Source organism: Pelophylax lessonae (genome assembly GCF_965119305.1).
Source record: "Pelophylax lessonae genome assembly, chromosome: 2".
Lineage (NCBI taxonomy): Eukaryota > Metazoa > Chordata > Amphibia > Anura > Ranidae > Pelophylax > Pelophylax lessonae.
Window position 1 is genome coordinate 375,949,784 of NC_138769.1, and position 20,151 is coordinate 375,969,934.

A 20,151-nucleotide genomic window follows, 5' to 3' on the forward strand; every position below is an offset into this window, starting at 1 on the left:
AAACAAGCAGATCCTTTCTTTGGATAGCCCACTGCTGCGGTTTTATCCAGGCAGAAGTCTCCTTGGCATGGTGGATTTCCAATTCAACATTGCAATCTGGGAAATCATTCCTTCCTTCCTCCCTGAAAGGTAGTGGTATCCCCTGACACAAACCTGACAGGCTGGACAGGTTCTACAATTCTCTACAGTCCAGGGAAACTGGTCCCCACAGGATCGAAATCTGGTCAGTTCAGCTGGAACCGGCTGAATTTCAATCCATGGATGGGCTAGCTGGTTGTACACAATGATCTATCGATCATCTAGTGTACAACCAACCTGTTGGGTTTTTACCGAATAATCAGTACTGTCGGCTATACCAGTACTGTCCGCTATACCTAAAGTATAGGGGCATTTCTGACTTTATCATTACCACCTTACTCAAAGCAAAAAAACAAAACCTCTCGTAGAAACTTCCATAGGACCTGGAAGGCACTAGGCATCTTAACCCCCAGGTATATTCTGTCCCTTGCAATCTGTAATTTTATAGCCATAAGTGCAGATTTTAACATGTGAAAAATTGAAAAATTGCTTTAGAGGGGAGCTGGTTAGAGATTTCCCAGTTTCTGAAATCTTAACTGTACATATCATATCTTTGACAGAGTGCATGTACTATAACTATGGTTCCTAGAAATCTCATCTGAAATATGAGCATTTACATGCAACTTGAACTGTTGACATCAGCATTTAGGGAAGACTAGGACCTGGTAAGGCGTCAACCTTGTAATATAGAAGTCATAAATAAGCTGTCCTAACCTGGGCAATCCTAGATAAAAACAAGTTGGCTGAGATTGTGGTACTAATGTGGAGAAGAGTAGAAAGTTATGAGTCCTAGGATTGGCATTCACTGAAATTAGGAAATTATTACAAATCTAGGCTGCAAATGGTGGCAATTGTGAATGTTAAAATTAATGTGTTACAGCTATCATTTTAAGAGGAGTATGCAAGAAATCTGTTATAAAAATATATATAAATATTTAAGCTATTCTATACATTGTTTTTATTTTTGCTATGTGTTTTTCAGGCTCATCCATTTTTTAGGCACATCAGCTGGGAAGATCTTTTGGCCCGTAAGGTGGAGCCTCCCTTTAAACCGCTTTTGGTGTGTATGAATATTCTTATCGTCTTGTAAAAAGTAGAGAATTCAATCAGGAAAAAAAATGCTACTGCCCAACTTAATATTGCAGTTGTTAAAATTGACTGTTTCTTTGAATAAAAGAATTTGGAAGGGTAATGCAAATATAAAGAGTTGCCAAGCGACCTCATACATATTTTCCAGTTTTCTAATTTAAGTTAACTTATGCAGGACACCAAGCAACATTATAAATACATTCTTACAGCTATCAACAGGGGTCCTATAGTACAACTTAAAAAAAATACACAAACCTGATCTACTCCTTTAACTTTCAGTGACCACAAGAATGGGGTCATGCCTCTACACTTGCGATGCTAGGTGTACAAAAACATTCAAGTCTATGTGGACTTACTGTGCAGGCGCAGACAGTGCCAGACAAATTTTGGGCCAGAAGATGTAAACATCAGAGGATGCGTCTGTTGTCATAGAAGCGAAATGGTCCTTTTAGGCTGTTGTCTTTTACACACAGTGCAGAATATTCATATTAGGATGCACCTTGGGCTCCTGACTGGTAGAAGCATATGAACCATATCAAATCTTAGCGTTTGCATTTCTTAATCGTAAATTAGGGTAGAAGTATTTAGGGTTATATTGCTGCTTTTAAATTAGACACTGGCAAACAATAGCTGTAAGGACAGCCCAGTAGAACTCCCACTCGTTTTTTTTTTTCCCTAGTGTCCTAGGACAGTGGTCTCCAAACTGGCCCGGGCCAGGTGCGGCCCTTTGCTTGCTTTTATTCGGCCCTTAGGGCACTATTTTCATACACCCACCAATACCAACAATGGGGCATAAAGGGGGCAGAAATTCCTTCCAATGATAGGGCACACTTCCTCCTATTGACACGAAGGATGGGGCATTGTTCCCCCTGACATCGGGTCCTCTGCTACTTATGGCTACTGTCCGCCCCGCTCCCCCCCCTTTAAGTCTGAAGGACAAAAAAAGTTTGGAGACCCATGTCCTAGAACAGACTTCTCTACTCCTGAGAAAAGAAACTCTTTATACCTTTCTTTCTACTAGCAGGTTTTTGCAGTTGCTGCAGTACGACTGGGGCCCATTTTTGCAGCTTCCAGATTAGCAAAAGCTCAACTTGGCGCTGAAGTCTGTACCCAGAGACTTTTTAATAATTTGGCATTGCAGAATAACTGCGCATCCTCCTAGTTTTTCATGCACAATTTTGGATTACATGTGCAGACTGGTTTACACTCTCCTGTCACCTGCTCAGCTACTCTTAGCATTTTGATCATCTGACACATGATCGTGCTCCCTGCTCCCTTCAGTGACTAGTCACAAATGACATAAACCCTTCCTACTCTGGCAGTCTTGTGAGTACCCTTTGTGGTAATCCCATTTGCAGGCCTACTGTAGCAGATTATAATGGGAAGGTTGGGGGTGACAGCAGCCCTACTAGCTCTTGATGACTTGCAGTCTAACGGCTTTAGGGTTGTTTGCAGTGTCCACTGTAGGGGTCTTGAACCTGAAAGCCCAGACCATTGTCCCCTCCTGAGTGCTACCCTCCGCAGGGGCCTCTTTCACCCCTTCAGACATGGTTTCCTTCTCTTTTTTTTATCAAGAGAGGAGATATCTGCTATGTCTGAATTTATGGCCGTCTCAGAACCTGGGGGCCACAAGCGGGCACCTACACCCTCTGATTTTCCTCTAGCTACAGTTGCTTCTGCACATTTGGTTAAAGAGGGTGAGGATTGTACTTGTGCATTTTGAAGACTTGGTACTCAGTGTTTCTCTAATAACAAATCTAAACTTAAGGTTAGTTCTCCTTTACCAAAAAACAGCCTATGCAGATTAGGGGGGTCTGTAGATAAAAACAAACTGTGCAGCTCTGACTAAAGTTGAATAATGCCCTTGCTATAGGTTCAGACCATTTGCATATCCCATGAAAACTGACAAGAATACTCCCTGGGGCGTGGCTTTGTGAGGCCTAGTCATTACTGCTAAACCCTGCCATCACAAGAGTGAACACCCCAAGCACTGAGCTCAGATTTATTGCATCAGAGGGCATGTGCGGGGCGTTGAATCAGAAAAAGCTCACTCCTGCGATGGTGAAGGTGAACAGTAACAACTTTCCTGGGGTTTGAAGGGGAGGAAGACCCCCTTCTGCCACCTGTAAGAGTGGTCCAGTGGCCGTATGGATTGTATTGCTTTTACCTCCTAGGGAGTCTCCTCCTGTAAAAAAACAACAAAAAAAAAACTTTAGGTTGTAGCCTCAACCATGAACCCGGTAAAACCACCCTAATAGGAGTGTGTGTGTGTGTGTATGTGTGTGTGTGTGTATATTATATATACATACACTTACTGGCCACTTTATTAGGTACACCTGTTCAAATGCTTGGTGATACAAATTGCTAATCAACCAATCACATGGCATTAACTTAATGTATTTAGACATGGTGAAGACAACTTGCTGAAGTTTAAACCAAGAAATCAGAATGGGAAAGAAGGGGGATTTTTGTGACTTTGAACGTGGCATGGTTGTTGGTGCCAGACAGGCTGGTCTAAGTATTTAAAAAACTGCTCATCTACTAGGATTTCCACGCACAGCCAGCTCTAGGGTTTAGAGAATGGTCCCACAAAGAAAATCCAGTGAGTGGCAGTGTTGTGGATGAAAATTCCTTGTTGATGTCAGAGGATAATGGGCAGATGGGTTTGAGAGGATAGAAAGGCAACAGTAATTCAAATAACCACTCGTTACAAACTAGGTATGCACAATACCATCTCTGAATGCACAACACCCCGGACCTTGAAGCAGATGGGCTACAGCAGCCACAGACCACACCAGGTGCCACTCCTGTCATCTGAGAACAGGAAACTGAGGCTAAAATTTGCACAGGCTCACCAAAATTGGACAATAGAAGATTGGAAAAACTTTGCCTGGTCTGAGGGGGGTCTTGATTTTAGCTGCGACATTCAGAGCATAGGGTCAGAATTTGGTGTAAACATGAAAGTATGGATCCATCCTGCCTTGTATCTACGGTTCAGGCTGATGGTGTAATGGTGTAGGGGATATTTTCTTGGCACACTATTGGCCCCTTGGTACCAATTGAGCATTGTTTAAATGCCACAGCTTTCCTGAGTATTGTTGCTGACCATGTCCATCCGTTTGACTACAGTGTACCCATCTTCTGATGGCTACTTCTAGCAGGACAATGCACCATGTCAAAAAGCTCAAATAATAGTTACTTGGTAAGGTTGATAAGACACCAGTCCATTTAGTTCAGGGATCCTCAAACTAAGGCCCTTCAGCTGCTGCAGAACTACACATCCCATTAGGCATTGTAAAGCTCTGACATTCACAAACATGACTAGGCATGATGGGAATTGTAGTTCGCAAACAACTTGAGGGCCATAGTTTTAAGACCACTGATCTAGTTCAACTTATGGCGTGTGTGTATGTGGGTATGTTTGTTAAGAGTACATAGTATATCCCTGGGTGTTGTGCTCGCTAAGGTGCCCATCTAATGTTTTTTTTAAACTATCGATGCTCCCTGCTGATACCACTGCTTGTGGATGAGAATTCCACATCCTTACTGCTCTGACAGTAAAGAACCCTCTACACAGTTTAAGGTTAAACCGATTCTCTTCCAGTTTCAGTGAATGACCACGTGTCTCTTAAATTCCCTTATATTGACCCATGCTAGGGTCACCAGTATGGTATTTGTGCATCGCTATCATATCCCCTCTCAAGCATGTTCCTCTCCAGAGAATAAGTTCAATGCTTGTAGTCTTTCCCCATAGCCGAGATCCTCTAGTCCCTTTTAGCTTTGTTATCCTTTGCTGGACTGACTCAGGTTCCTTCCTAAGGACTGGTGCCCAGAACTGGACGGCATACTCAAGCTGCGGCTGGACCAGAGTCTTGTAGAGAGGGAGAATTTTAGTTTTATCTCTGGAGTGAATCCACTTTTTAATGCATGCCAATATTCTGTTGGCTTTGCTTGCAGCAGCTTGGCTTTGCATGCTATTGCTGATCCTGTCGTTTACTAGGACCCCCAGGTCCTTTTCCATCCTAGATTCCCCCAGAGGTTCTCCCCCTAGCAAGTATCTTGCGTTCGTATTTTTAGTACCCAAATGCATTACTTTACATTTTTCAACATTAAACCTTATTTGCCACGTAGTTGACTGCCCCTATATTTTATTTATTGCAAAAAGGAAAATTCCCCTGATTGTGGGACTTTATAGGCACTCAAAAAAAAAATGAAACTATATATAACAATATCAGATTTATATGAAAATAGCATTTATTGAAAAATAGTACATAAAGATAAAAAAAATGGCAAGCTTGGCAAAATACATCACATCAACAGGCGAATAGTGACCACATAGCCCCAGGGTAAGGACCCAACGCATTTCGGAGTGACAGTGATTACTCCTTCTTCAGGGGTGACCTTGGATAGTGGTCTGCAGATAATTAAGCAAAAAATCATTTCACTTCTGTCAGGAGTTGGCGCCCGCCTGGTTCCGGTATGGTGAGTAGAATGTTCCCCCTCTCCCCCTGTCGGGTTTGTTGGTGGACGCGGGCCCCTCTCTGGGATGGTCGGACACTCAGTTTCTGGGTCTCCCCTCTATCCTATAACAGGTCACAGATCCCCCCAATTTGAGTGTGATTTTTGTGAATAGAAACCAGGAGGCTTGGTTTGGGAGCGCTATATATATATATATATGTATATATACAGTGACTGTATATATACAGTCACTATATGACTGTAAGGGTGACTGTAGTCAGTGGCAGACTACTAAAAGGCATTACTATTGAGGTATAGAGGTATCCTACCTGTCTAGTGTGTACACAGGCCGATGCCTATGCCTGAGTTACTGCAGCCACAGATCGCCATCCCTCCAGAAAGCCGGTCACTTCCACAGGCCGCACAGCCTCCCGCAGGCCGAGGACACCTCCCGCAGGCCGCACAGGCTGAATGCACACATCCCGCAGGCCGCTGCTAACTTGCAAGCTGCCGCTATCCTACACAGGCCGCCGCCATTTTCCTGCAGATCGCACGAGGCCGCCATATTGGCGTAGCCTCGTGTCTCCAGCATGGGGGCGGCCATGTTTGAGGTGACCAAACACCTCGTGGAGTAATTGGGAGGCGCCGGAAGGCGTGTAAAGGGGCGGAGCCGCCTCCTTTGCCCAGGGAAAGGAAGCCAAAGACTTCCTGTCTGTAACAGACAGTGCTGGAAGCAGGTTGATAAGAAACTTCTGTGCATCAGGTGAGCCTTGGGGTCTCTCTCTCTCTCTCTCTCTCTCTCTCTCTCTCTTTCTGAGGGGTCCAAGCAGGTAGACTGAGGGGCGCTACTGCGCTGGGGGACTAAGTTTAAAAAAAAAAAAAAGTTTTTTTCTTGCAATTAATTTTTTTGTGTTTGCTGGCAAGTGTCTTGTTACATGAACCCTGCCACACATGTATCCCCACCTGATCCCTTCAGGGTGGCCGCAGGACCCTCCAGTACCCCACTTGTGATGATGCATTATCAGCAGTTTTGGAGTCTTTGGTATCCCGGGTGGAGGTAGCCTGTCAGGGACGGGGGTCAAGAAGAGCGACCCCCGCCTACCCCTATGTCATCTGATACCTCAGATACGGATTCTGAGCTGGTCATTGCAGTCACTTTTCTGGGGTTGTCTCAGGTACGGTCTCCTCAGACAGTAAGGAGGACGCTTCTGCCTCCGCCATAGCACAAGAAGCGTTGGTGGAAGCACTAGTTGTCTGTCCGGGAAACCTTAAATCTTGAGGTTACACCGGCAGAGATAGCTGAGACTCGTATTCCTTTTTTGGTACTAGCAAGCCTACCAAAATGGTGAAGGGTTTCCCTTGCCCAAATAGGGTCGTCCGTAAATGAGCCCTGCTATTTCCAAACGCATGGCTAGGCGCTATCATTTTGAGGAATCCCTCATTACAAAGATGGACGGTACCACCAATAGTGGACTCACCGATTTCCAGACTAAATAAAGCCACTGTTATCCCGTTGGATTGACAGAATGGGGCCCCACCCATCTCTAGGGTGGGGGGACGTCTTCACCGGTTTCCGGATCCAGGGCTTTCCAGAATCCCAGATAAAGGGGTTCGCAAGGTCATATGGTCGGAATACAAGATCGAGTTTCGATCACTTCCAGCGGTGCGATTCTTCCCTTCCAATAGTCGACATCCCCGGGTCGCTTAAAAGCTTTGCGGGGGACAGCTTGATACAACAAGCAGTGGTAGTTCCCATTCCTTGGAGGAGTTCTAGTCAAACTTGTTCACAATGCCCAGGAAAAAGGGCTAGGTGTGTCCAATTCTGGTCTTGGAAGAGATGGAGTCCATCCATACAGTGGTGGCCTCCCTGCATCAGGGGGATTTCCTGGCATCCATAGACATTTAGGATGCCTATCCTTATATCCCCATCTTCGCAGGACATCAGCGTTTTCGTTGCTTTTCCCAAAGATCATCCCTGGTTCCCACCAGGAGACTGAACTATCTGGGCCTAATTTTGGATACATCCTTGGCAAGAGTGTTTCTCCATGCGGAGAAACTCCAGAAGATTCAGTCAATGATTTGGATGTTGCTGTCCGTCAACTGGCTGGGATTGATGGTCGCCTCCTTAGAGGCAGTACCGTTTGCCCAGTCTCATACCCGAATTCTCCAAGGAGGACATTCTTCTCATATGGAATCGGAATCCCGATTCCCTGGACAATCGGATCCGATTGAGTGAGCGGACCAGGGAGGCTCTGGTCTTGTGGCTTCGGTCTCCGATGCTCAGCCAGGGGAAGTCATTTCTTCGCATAAATTCCAGGTTACTGATTAAATGTGTTGTAACTGAGAGCGATCAGACTTTGTCTGATTTACTGGACCGAGCAGCTCCAGGGCAGCCCGGTTCGGATCCAATCGGAGTATGCCACGGTCATGACTTCGGTCGATCACCAAGGGGCACCAAGAGTACCCTGGCGGCCATAGAAGTGGCCAACATTCTTATTGGGGGAACAGTTCCAGTTCTCTCCGCGATATTTATCACGGGGGTGGACAGGCAGATTATTTCAGCCGTCAGATTCTGGATCAAGAGGAATAGTCTCTTCATCCAGAGGTATTTCACCAGCTGTCCCTTCATTGGGACACCCCGGATATGGATCTGTTGGTAGGTTGGCTCAACAGGGCTCGCACCCGCGATCCTCTAGCGGACGCAGCAGGCGCGCTGAACGGCCTGTAAAGGCAGTATCAGCTACTAGATGTCTTCCCCCCTCTCAAATTGCTGCTGAGATTTCTCCGCAGGATAGAGGTGGCAGGAACTCCAGTTATCCTGGAAATTCCAAGCTGGCCTCGTCAAGCCGGGTACGCTGACTTGGACAGGCTAGTCGTGGACGCTCCTTGGAGGCTTCCTCTCAGGGAGGATCTGCGGTCTCAAGGACCGATCTTCCATCGTGCTTTACAGTCGCTGGTTTTAATGGCCTGGCTATTGAGACCCAGGTACTGAAGGACAGAGTGTTGTCAGCTTCAGTTATTCCTACTCTAATTAAAGCAAGGAAAGCGACTTCCAGCAAAGTCTATTATCGCACATGGAAGACTTGTATCGCGTGGTGTGAATCTTTGGAATTTCCCCCACGTACCTATTCGGTGACCCGAATCTTGGCTTTTCTGCAAAAGGGGGTTGAGCAGAAACTATCCTTGAGCACTATCAAGGGTCAGGTTTCAGCATTAGCAATCTTCTTTCAGAAGCCTTGGGCTACTCATTTCTTGGTGTCCAGGGGGTGCGGCACTTGGCTCCGCCAGTGCGCGCGCCCTTACCGCCCTGGGATCTTAATTTGGTGTTTGTCGGTTCTTCAGAAACCTCCCTTTGAAAATATCAGGGAGATTCCCTTGCTTACATTATCCCAGAAGGTGGCCTTCTTGGTGGCTATCACTTCTGCACGCAGGGTGTCAGAACTGGCTGCATTATCATGCCATTCCCCATATCTAGTGGTTCATAGGGATAAGGTTCTTCATCCGAAGCCATCCTTTCTTCCTAAGGTGGTTTCAGATTTTCATCTGAATGAAGATATTGTGCTACCTTCCTTGTGTCCTAAGCCCAATCATCCTCAGGAATATGCGTTGCATTCCTTGGACGTGGTTACGGCAATCAGGGTATACCTGAAGACTACGGAATCGTTCCGTAAGACGGATTCACTTTTTGTGATCACGGATGGCCCCAGAAAGGGGTTGCCTGCATCTGCCGCGACTATCTCCAAATGGATTAGACCGACTGTGGTACAGGCTTATTCTATTAAGGGTCGGAATTCTCCGTTCCCTGTTAAGGCGCACTCCACTCGAGCGCTCAGTACTTCCTGGGCCTACTGCCATCAGGCGTCAGTGGTCCAGGTGTTCAAGGCGGCTACCTGGTCGTCGGTTCATACCTTTACAAAATTTTATAAAGTTGATGTAATGGCATCGGCAGATGCCTCATTTGGCCGCAAGGTTTTGCAGGCCGCAATTTGAGTAGACCGGTGGTCTACCTCGAGGGTTTTTTCCGTTGGAATTTCAGTTGAGTCTCATCGTGTGATGAGCCTTTAAAACTTCTAGTTGGCACCGGTTGGGCCTTCTAGATTGGGTTTTGATTTCCATTTTCCCACCCCTCATTTGTGGCACTGCTTTGGGATGTCCCGAGTTGATATTAATCAAGGAGGACTACGTCTGTCAATGAGCGACAGAGAAAAATTGATTTTTGTAAAATCTTACCGTAAAATCCTTTTCTCTTAAGCTCATTGACGGACGTAGTACCCGCCCCTCTGTTTTTGAGTTGGGTTGGGTTAAATTCTCTAAACACTGCTTTGTGACATAACTGATTTGCTGTAGCAGGAAGTGAGGATATACCCTCTGGGACTGCCCCTAGGGTGTGGCCAGAACGTTTTCTTTCCTGTCTAGTCCTACTCCTGTAGAGGGCAGTATAACCCGAGTTGATATTAATCAAGGAGGACTACGTCTGTCGAGCTTAAGAGAAAAGGATTTTACGGTAAGATTTTACAAAAATCCATTTTTCCCTTTCCTGCCCATTTCGAAAACATTGTCGCAAGTCAGTGGGGTTCCCCCCCAAACTCACTGTCAGGGTCCCTAAGTGCTTTGCTAGAAGGTATCTGTTTGAAGAGTCCCTGCTAAAGAAACTGACCGTACCACCCGTGGTTTCCAGGTTGAATAAGGCCACCCTCCTTCTGGTGGAGGACTCTCCTTCATTTAAGGACACCTTTGACAAGAGAGCTGAATATGTGATATATCTTTTCACCATGGCCGATTCCATTCTGCAGCCAGTGTTTCACAGTAAGTGCTATGCTAATTAAAATATCCAGTGATTAAATAAATTCATAAGATTACCATTTGATTTTCACACTGATTGGGGAGTGATTAGTGCAGGCTGCAGTTTTAAGTCATAGTAGCTCACAAGATCACGCCTATATATAGCCAGTGTTTGCCATAATATTGGTTTCACAGACATTAACGGAATGGGCTAAGCTCCTGCACCGGGATTTGGAAGGTGGACAACCACCTCCTGATCTGACTGAGCTGGCGGACCAGTTGGTCCAGGGGTTGTAGTATATCTGTGAAGGTCTGGTGGTTCCATTTGCTCAGTTCCGCACCAAGTCTCTACAGAAGGCGATCCTTGTCAAATAGAACAAGAATCCACAGGCACTAGACAATCTGATCCTGTTGAGTCGGAGTAAGAGGGTGACTCCGCTTTCCGGTGCTTTGACAGGGAAAATCCTTTCTCCCTCTGTACTGGACGTTGGTCACAACGGATACCCAGCCTCTCCAGATGGGGAGGTGTCTTGGGTATGGAACCGGCTCAGGGGATTTGGACTTTGGAGGAGTCCAGTCTGCCGATCAATATCCTGGAAACTCAGGCGATCAGGCTTTGCCTAATTTATTGGATGGATCGTCTGCAGGGGTGCCCGGTGAGGATTCAATCGGACAATACCTTGGCATATGTCTTTTATCAAGGGGGGCACCAAAAGTGCCTTAGCGGTCCGGAAAGTAGCTGGCATTCTAAGATAGGCAGAATGCTTTTTTCCAGCCATCTCTGCCGTGCATATTCCAGGGGTGGAAAATTGGCAGGTGGATTACCTCATTCGGCAGAAGTTTGATCAGGGAGAATGGTCTTTTCACCAGGAGGTGTTTCATCAACTGTGCCTCAGGTGGGGGACTCCTGATGTGGACCTGTTGGTCTCTCATCTCAACAGGAAGGTGCAGAGGTTCGTAGCAAGGTTTGGGATCCTCTGGCCGCCGCCACGGACGCTCTTGTTGCTCCTTGGAGCCAATATCGTGTAATGTACGCATTTCCTCTGCTGACTCTTCTGCCAAGACTTCTGCAAATGATCAAGGCAGGAGGGATACTGGACTGGCCTTACAGGTCATGGTACACAGACCTAGTACGGCTGGTCGCCGATGTCCCTTGGGGACTCCCTCTCAGAGAAGATCTGTTAACTCCGGTCTTCTATCCTGCTTTACAAGTGCTAGCTTTGGCGGTCTGGCTATTGAAAGCCAGGTGTTTAAGGATAGAGGATGTCTGAATCGATGATTCCTACTTTGTTAAAAGCTAGAAAATCTACATCTAGGCAGATTTATCAGAGTCTGGAGGGCATACATTACTTGGTGAGAGTCTTGGGGGGTGGGGGGGGGTGTGGTTTCACCGTTCCTTCTCGGTGTCTCGTGTCTTGGAGTTTCTCCAAAGAGGTGTAGATCAGCGTTTGGTCTTGTGTACAATCAAAAAAGGAAATAACTGGCGCTCTGGTCTGGTAGGGTCAATGTAAGGATATGACAAGATAACAATGGTACAATAAACAGGTAAGGACAGTTTACCTATATGGCATAACAAGGAAGATAGGTGAAGTCCATAAGGTGAAATAACAATGGAGGTGATGAGACTGAAGGACGGGTCTGAGTCTGCAAACAAAGGGCCAGCTCCACCACACAGGAAGAACAAATCTGTGGACGATGCAAAAAAGGAACAGACGAAGCGCCTCTAAGTGCACTACATTTATTAAAGTAAAGGCACACAAGATAATGGCAACTCACAGAAAAGTGAATAAAAAACGGCTCGATCTGGAGTCAGACAGTGAGTGAGTTCTCACTTGAAAAAAGAGCGCGCGTGCTCCCCACGAGCTTGGCGCATGCTCTGAAACGCGTCGTGTACTCCTTGAACCTGCTGATGTCACGCGGTTGACGCTGCGCTCCAGCCCGCCACGAGAGAACCAGCCGGTCCTGGAAGACAGCAGCCGGCATCTTCCTGTCCTCCATCTCCATCTACCGGAAAGGTTTCTTCCATCTCCTCCTCTCTCCCGGAATTGGGCTTCGGACCACTCACTCACCGTCTGACTCCAGATCGAGCCGTTTTTTATTCACTTTTCTGTGAGTTGCCATTATCTTGTGTGCCTTTACTTTAATAAATGTAGTGCACTTAGAGGCGCTTCGCCTGTTCCTTTTTTGTGTACAATCAAAGGCCAGATATTGGCCCTGGCGATTTTCTTTCAATGCCTGTTGGCAACAAATTCCTTGGTTCAAACCTTTGTTCAGGGGGTCTGCCACCTGGCTCCCCTTGTGAGGTCTCCATTGCCTCCATGGGACCTCAATTTGGTGAGGTCGTTTCTTCAGAAACCGCCCTTTGAAAATATTCCTGAGATTCCTCTGCTCACTTTGACACAAAGTAGCTTTCTTGGTGGCTATTACTTTTGTGTGCAGGATTCGGAGCTAGCTGTGTTGTCCTGTCATTCACCTTACCTGGTGGTTCATAGAGACAAGGTTGTACTTCGTACCTGTCAGTCGTTCCTAAAGTCATCTGGTTTCCATTTAAATTAAGACATTGTGTTGTCTTCTGTGGCCTAAGCATCCTAAAGAGATTGCCTTACATTCTTTGGATGTGGTTCGGGCAATCAGGGTGTACCTGGCAGAGACTGAGTCGCTCCGGAAATCTGATTCCCTGTTTGTCCTTACGGATGCACCTCGTAAGGGGATGGCCACATCGGCTGCGACCTTTTCAAGATGGATCATACAGACGGTGGTGCAGGCCTATTCCATTAAGGGGCAGAATCCTCCTTACCCTGTTAAGGTGCATTCTACGAGGAAGCGTAGTGCCTCCTGGGCCGTCCGTCATCAGGCGTCAGTGATGCAGGTATGCAAGGCGGCCACATGGTGGTCTGTGCACACTTTCACAAAATTTGGATGGGTTGACATCTGTGGATGCTTCTTTTGGCCGCAAGGTTTTGCAGGCCGCTGTTGGAGAGGTTCAGTCCTCTTTGAGGGTGTATTTTTTGTTTTTTTGTCAGGTGAGCCCCAGTTGTTCCTGGTTTAGCTCTTGTTTTGCCTGGTTTGCTATGTTAAGCTTTTGGGAAGTGTTTTTTTTTTTTCTGCTGTGTTTTTCCCACCGCTCATATTGACACTGCTTTGGGATGTCCCATCAGCCAAGAAGATATGGAGCTGTGTCTGTCAATGAACGAAAGCAAAAACTGGATTTTTTGTCCTATCGTAAAAACCTTTTCTCCGATGTTCATTGACTGACACAGCACCCGTCCCCTTTGAGTCGAGTTTTATGTTGTTCTGACACTGCTTGTTACAAAACAGGAAATGGGCGTATACCCCCTGGGATTTCCCTATAGGTGTGGTCAAATTGTTTTTTTTTCCACCTAGTGTCGTCGTTCTGTGGAGAGCAGCATAAACCTATCAGTCAAGAAGATATGGTGCTGTGACAGTCAATGAAAATCAGAGAAAAGGATTTTACAATAAGACAAAAATCCAGTTTTTACAATCTGTCCTGCTCCAGGGCATCCCAAGGAGATTTGCCTCCATTGTCTGTGTTTGGTTAGTGCTTCTTCAGTCTATCTCTGAGCTACAGCTCCCCGGTTGTCCTTCCTGAATTTCTCTCTAAGGGATAATCTGCTTTTCATTCCGCTATCACAAAGTGGATTCAACAGCTCACCGTTGAACCTTATGTCTCCAAGGCAAAGTTTCCCATGTCAAGGTACACTCCACTAGATCAGTTAGTACATTTTGGGCTTTAAAGCATCATGCTTCTGTTTCTTAGATCTGCAAGACGCCACTCTAGTCTTCTATTTACACTTTCGTTACGTTTTACCAGATGGATGTGGGCCTTAGGTGATGTCAGCTTGGGTCAACAGGTTTTTCAGGCAACTTGGGTAGCTGCTGACTCCCCTCTGTTAACCCATTGGTGTTTGTGGACCTTTTAGCTTTTGCTGCGTTGCCTATCCCTCAGACTACTTTTGGGATTCTCTATGTACATGATTACTGACCCTGTGTCCTACAATATACAGTTAAGAAAAAAGGATTTTTACTTCCTGTAAAATCTTTTTCTTGGAGTATATTAGGGGACACAGGTCCCTCCCCATTGTTTTACGATCCACTGTTAAAATAACTTGCTACAAAACTAGGCATTCTGGTAGTGGGAGGGTTTATGTTGGGCTATCCTTACAGTTCTTGTTTGTCATGGTTTCATCTCTTACCAGTAATGTACTCCAGGAAAATGATTTTACAGCAAATAAAAAAAAGAAAAAAAAAACATAAATAAAATTACTCATAACAAATCGCATTATTTGTTTTTCCAAAGCAATCTGAAGAAGATGTTAGCCAGTTTGATTCAAAGTTTACACGTCAGACTCCTGTAGACAGTCCAGATGATGCCACTCTCAGTGAAAGTGCCAATCAAGTATTTCTGGTAAGGCAACAGGTTTGAGATCTGCTTGTTTAAATCTTAAGTGGCTGGAGGCATCTGTACTTAAATTTTGGATGTTTGTGTTGTAATTCCTAATGCTTTACTAGGCATAAACCATTTAGATGTGTTAGTAAACAAATGAAGGCGTTCTTACTTTCTAAGTGCCCGTTCACATACGAGCGACTCTACTTCGCACCGCGACCTCCGAGGTCGCGGTGCGAGCAGCGCGCCGCGACCTCGGAGCGGCCGCCACGGACTTCATAACATTGAAGTCTATGGCGGTCGCCTCCTGGTCACCCCAAAGAAGCTCCAGACCCTTTTTCTAAGTCGGAGCGACTTGTGTCGCTCCTATTAGAACGGGTCCGCAGCTTCCCTATGGGAGGCGACCTACGGCGACCGATGAGGCGACCAGGTCGCCTCACAGGTCGCCCTAGTGTGAACCGGGACTAAAATATATTGCATGGGAACTGTAGGCAAAACAGTTTTGTGATATGCGACACCTACAACAGTTACCTTTTTAATGATGTATATTGTACAATTGGATTGCTGCAGAATAGTGAAAAAATCTATTTCATGCCGGAAAGTACAGCTAGTGCTGTACTTGTATAATGGTGTAATCCTGTTGTGTATCCCCTTTCCCTTCTCCTTGGCCGTTCACCTTGTTCATAGAATACAAGGTGGTGGTCTGTGAATGGACCCGTGGAGACCCTGTCTTTTATTTGTTCATCCCCTTCCCTTGTCCATACACAGAACCTCCTTGTGTTCTCTGGACAGCAATACAAGAATTTCTGTGTGAACAAAATTGTTTATCTGCATAGAAACAATTCTCTCATTATATACAAAGTCCAGGCGCTGAAAGCCAAAGCCCCCTATGGAGGAATTGAACCAGGAAATCACTGTGTGAATGGAGAAACCAATCCCTGTGCTGCCGGTACCAAGCATGGGATGTAGAGGGAAAGAAATTTAGCACAATATATGGACAGCGCATAGTGATGGTATTATAGCATGAAAGAGAACCCACGGGCAGTGGATCCATAATGAATGTCAGTTAAGCAAATAAAATTAGGGAATACATGCTAGTTGCCACACGGTTCTGGATGGCAGTGAGGACATTGAAGATGGACGATTACCAGTGGTCAAACTGGAACATTCAACGCTGTGCCTCTCGGAGTAAGTGGATGCATAGATGACCGGAAACCAAATACCCTCCGTGGAGCAGGAAAAGGGAAACTGAGCAGACGCCGCCGGCACGTGTGGCCGTTGTACAGGAGCACAGAAGGCAGCGCAGCATCCGGAATTGACGTCACTCAATGGGGACGAGCTAAGTACAGGAACCAGCATGGAATGTAAGCAAGCCCTGTTGCCGTGACTATGCTTTTCATGCGTATGCGCTTTGTCAAGTCACGGGAATATCGGCAACAAGGTAATTTTAAACCTAATTTGGGGGCAGGGAGTGAGCAGCCATCACTGTGGGCTGACCATATATTGTGCTGTTTCTCTCATACCTGCAGTGCTGGAAATACAACACTTTCTTGCTGGTATGAAGAAACGTATCTTTACACTAAACAGCAGCAGAAATCAAGATGAGAATATGCATTACTACGGGTAACTTTGTTGTACACACTACATAACACAAAACTGTTCTGTCTGGGCTTCCGCTTTAGGTATTCATAACTTTCCTATGATTTAACTCTGGCACTTTTTGTGCTTTCTTGATTTACTTGAAATGGCATGTTAATTTGAAAAGTCTGTCTTACTCTAATTTAAAATATTTCTCTTTCATTAAAGAGGTTGTAAACCTCCAGATTTTTTTTTTTTTTTTTAAATTCCACCTGAAAGACAAACCCATAATGAGCTAGTATGCATCGCATACTAGCTCATTATGATATACATACCTTAGAACGAAGCCCCGAAGCGCCGAGCGCTCACCTCTCCCATGGGTGACATGTTCTGTCACCCTTCTTCCGGGTTCACTGCATCCGGCCATCTGATTGGCTGGACCCGCGATTACGTCACTCCCGCGCATGGGCGCGGGAGCTGACGGTCACGGCACGGGGGCTCTGAAGGAACGGCACCAGCAGCCGTTCCTTCAGAGCGCATGCGCCAGTGAGGTCACTGGCTGCATTTAAGGTAAATATCTCCTAAACGGTACATGTTTAGCAGAAATTTACAGTACCTATAGGTAATACTTACCATAGGCTTACCTATAGGTACAACTTGGAGGAGGGTTTACTTCCTCTTTAACATAATGAATGTTTTATCAGGTTTGCTTTAAAGTTTCCCCTCTCAATAAAAATCCTCGGTGCCCCTCCCCCAACCCTTTCCTATGGGTTGGGGAGCACAGAGGATGCAGTTTGGTCCTGCTTCCCTGTTGCCTGACCCTCCTCTCAGCCAGGCAGTGTTTAATCGAGATGAATAGGAGAGCTAATACGACTCTTCCCTTAATCTCAGTAGAACATGTGGCTGTTGTGACTTTTATCTGAATAAATATTTTTCATTTTTAGTGCTAGCTTGACCCTAATGGAGTTGTAATATTGAATGCTGCTGTAATGTTTAAACCATTTGCTTGCTTTTCTCAAGGGTTTTACATATGTGGCTCCTTCTGTGCTGGAAAGTGTGAAAGAGAAGTTTTCATTTGAACCAAAAATTCGGTCTCCTCGTAGATTTATTGGAAGTCCTCGAACACCTGTCAGGTAATCCTACAAACATGTGAAAATGTTGCGATTGTTTTTAGGTTATCTTTGTACGTAAGTTTTAAATGTTGCTATGCAATAAATCTCTTCACCTTGTAAATTGTTTGTGCTATTTCTCATACATACAGTATATATTTCAGCCAGGCTTAAAGTGTATCTGAACCTTAAAACTTTTTTTTTTATTCATTCATTGAGGCACACATGAATTCAGGAATTCTAAAACATTCTGGTGATACTGCTGCCTGCAGGAAGCTTGGACACTGGCAAACAAAAAAAAAAACACAATTGAAGGCCAGATCTTGTCTAACCTTACCTTTTAACCACGGTATTAAAGTGGTTCTGGAGGTTGAAAGTGAGCCGAGGGGGGTGGCGAGTGTATGGACCGAGCTGCGGTTCTAAGCGTTAGACGCATAGAGCAGCGACTCGGGAGTGAGCACGCAGTGGTGCCTCAAGGGCAAAACCACTGCACAGAGCAGGTAAGTATAACATGTTTAAAAAAAAAAAAACAAAGCTTTAATACCACTTTAGTACTCAAACCAAAAATGTAATGTAAAATGTATTTAGATGTGGTGGCTGTATTCGTTTTTTTTTTTTTTTTTTTTTTTTTTTTTTTTTTTAGGCTTTTATTTTTCCTTCTGCTTTCACCTGGTGATCAGGCTAGTAACACCGTATTAGAGTGCCTCTATTCTAGATAAATGGGTACAGGGGCACCTTTTGGATAGCAACATTGTCAGTTTTAGAAGAGGCCGTTGTTTAGATGTAAAAGTACAAAATCCAGCTCACCTTGCAGTTACAGCAGCAGTTTTTTGTCTTTTGGAATGAAGATTTTGCATGAATAAACGCTGATCATTGTGAACACCCCTGTCAGTGGTAACTGGTTAGTCAAAAACTTCTGATACATTTGCAGAAGTGCGTTTTCTGTTGAAAAACAGACTTACTGGCACGATCAGCTGGTTAAAATAATCTAAAAAGAAAACAAATGCAGCCATTATATCTAAGAATTGTTAAGCTGCAATATAATAAACCTCTGTTTTTGGGTTTAATACCACTTTAACTGGGAGGTTGGAATCTTAGTTGTACATTACAGGACACGGGATCATTTTATATTCAGAACTACTTGGGTTATGCTGCAACTTTCAGGTGAATGAACAGTGGCCAAAAAGAGGCAGGATTTCCTGCATAACACCTGAAAGCTGAGGTAAGCCTTCATTTTTAGCTAGTGTCCTTAGGTAATAGATGTGGCCATGAGGTCTCTTTGAAGATGTTTCGTTGGGTGTTAGTGCCCTATTTCCTGGCCTATTCTCGATACAACTGCTGGGGAAGGGAAAGTCTTCATCTGGATCAGCCACGTATGGTCCTGAGGGCAAGAGGGAAGGTTCCCATACCATGCATGCAAGTGCGGGGGTGGCTGGTTATGTTGCCATCCGGGCTTCCGCTTCAAGTATGCAATGTCACAAACTTATTGTCCTGAAGAAGCTGGATTTCCGGTGAAACGCATTGACGTCATGTAGGTGTGCACCGGCTGCCACCAGTCACACTCTGCACTACCTTTTTTTTTTTTTTCTTTTTTACATGGGACGGTGCCATGGGATCCCTGAATCAATAAGATGGGTGCCTACACTGGTGGAGTGCAGCTATCCTCTGCTATGGCACATAATGGAGCTTCACTTTCATCTTTTGGAGCGGCGTACCTGGGGGGAGTAAAGAGTACTCAGCTACCAGGTTTGGCATATACACGTCATGCTCAGCATTTGACTTGGCGATGCATTGTGATTGAACAACTTGCCATCCGGAGCGTAGAGGCGGTAATCAATATGGAGTGTAAGACTCTGAAAGTCCTGGTCTTTAACAGTGCAACAGATTAGGAAATTGGAGGCCCTCTTTGAAGCCCTTTCATACTGAGGCGATTTTCAAGCGCTTTGGTGCTAAAAAGTGCCTAAAAAGCTCACAAAAACCTTATTCCGATTAAAATCAATGAATGCATTCACACTGGGGCAGTGTGCTGGCAGGGTGATGAGAAAAATTCCTGCATGTAGCAAGTTTGGAGCACCAAACAAAACGTTTTAAAAATGCCCCACTCCATTGAAATAAATGGAAAGTGCCTCAAAATGGTTCTTGAAGCCACTCTTGAGTGGTGTTTAAAAAAAAAAAAAACGTGCACTGCTAACGCCTGAAAAGCAATGCAAAAGCACCTCGGCATGAAAGGGCTCTAAAGGAAACCACGTCTCTAGTGGGAGTGGCTCTGCAGTGCACAGTGGATGTAGTGGAGTGTTCTGAGCATTCAAAGTTAAAGTATATGCTCTGTTCTAGAAAATCGGACCATGAAGATCTGCCCATTATGGCAATTTCTGGAACTTTTCGAATGTCTTGAGTTTCTCAGTGGATGTCTTGGAAGACTGCACATGGCAGCTTTCTTGGTTGGGCACCATATCTGTCCATATGAGAAGGATCCTTTGGCTCGAGTGCAGGTTGCTGGAATTTCTCTGTGAAAAGCAACTTGAGGCTGTCCTTTGAAGGCAAGTGCCTGTTTGGTCCATCTTGGATGCCTTTATCCAGAAGGTAACTGTAGATAAAAGCACATTCCTTACCCCTAAAGAAGAAAAGTTGGAAATCGGTGTTGCATTCAGA

General features: G+C 45.3%; 1 protein-coding gene across 1 annotated transcript in view; it reads left to right on the plus strand.

Moving 5' to 3' along the window:
* Positions 1–20,151, plus strand: part of RPS6KB1 (ribosomal protein S6 kinase B1) — a 104,738-nt gene that overhangs the window by 72,426 nt on the left and 12,161 nt on the right. Inside the window, exons 12-14 of the mRNA XM_082245710.1 lie at positions 1,061–1,138; positions 14,726–14,833; positions 17,411–17,523. Of these exons, the coding sequence (XP_082101836.1) occupies positions 1,061–1,138; positions 14,726–14,833; positions 17,411–17,523 (299 nt within the window). The remainder of the gene's footprint in view (positions 1–1,060; positions 1,139–14,725; positions 14,834–17,410; positions 17,524–20,151) is intronic.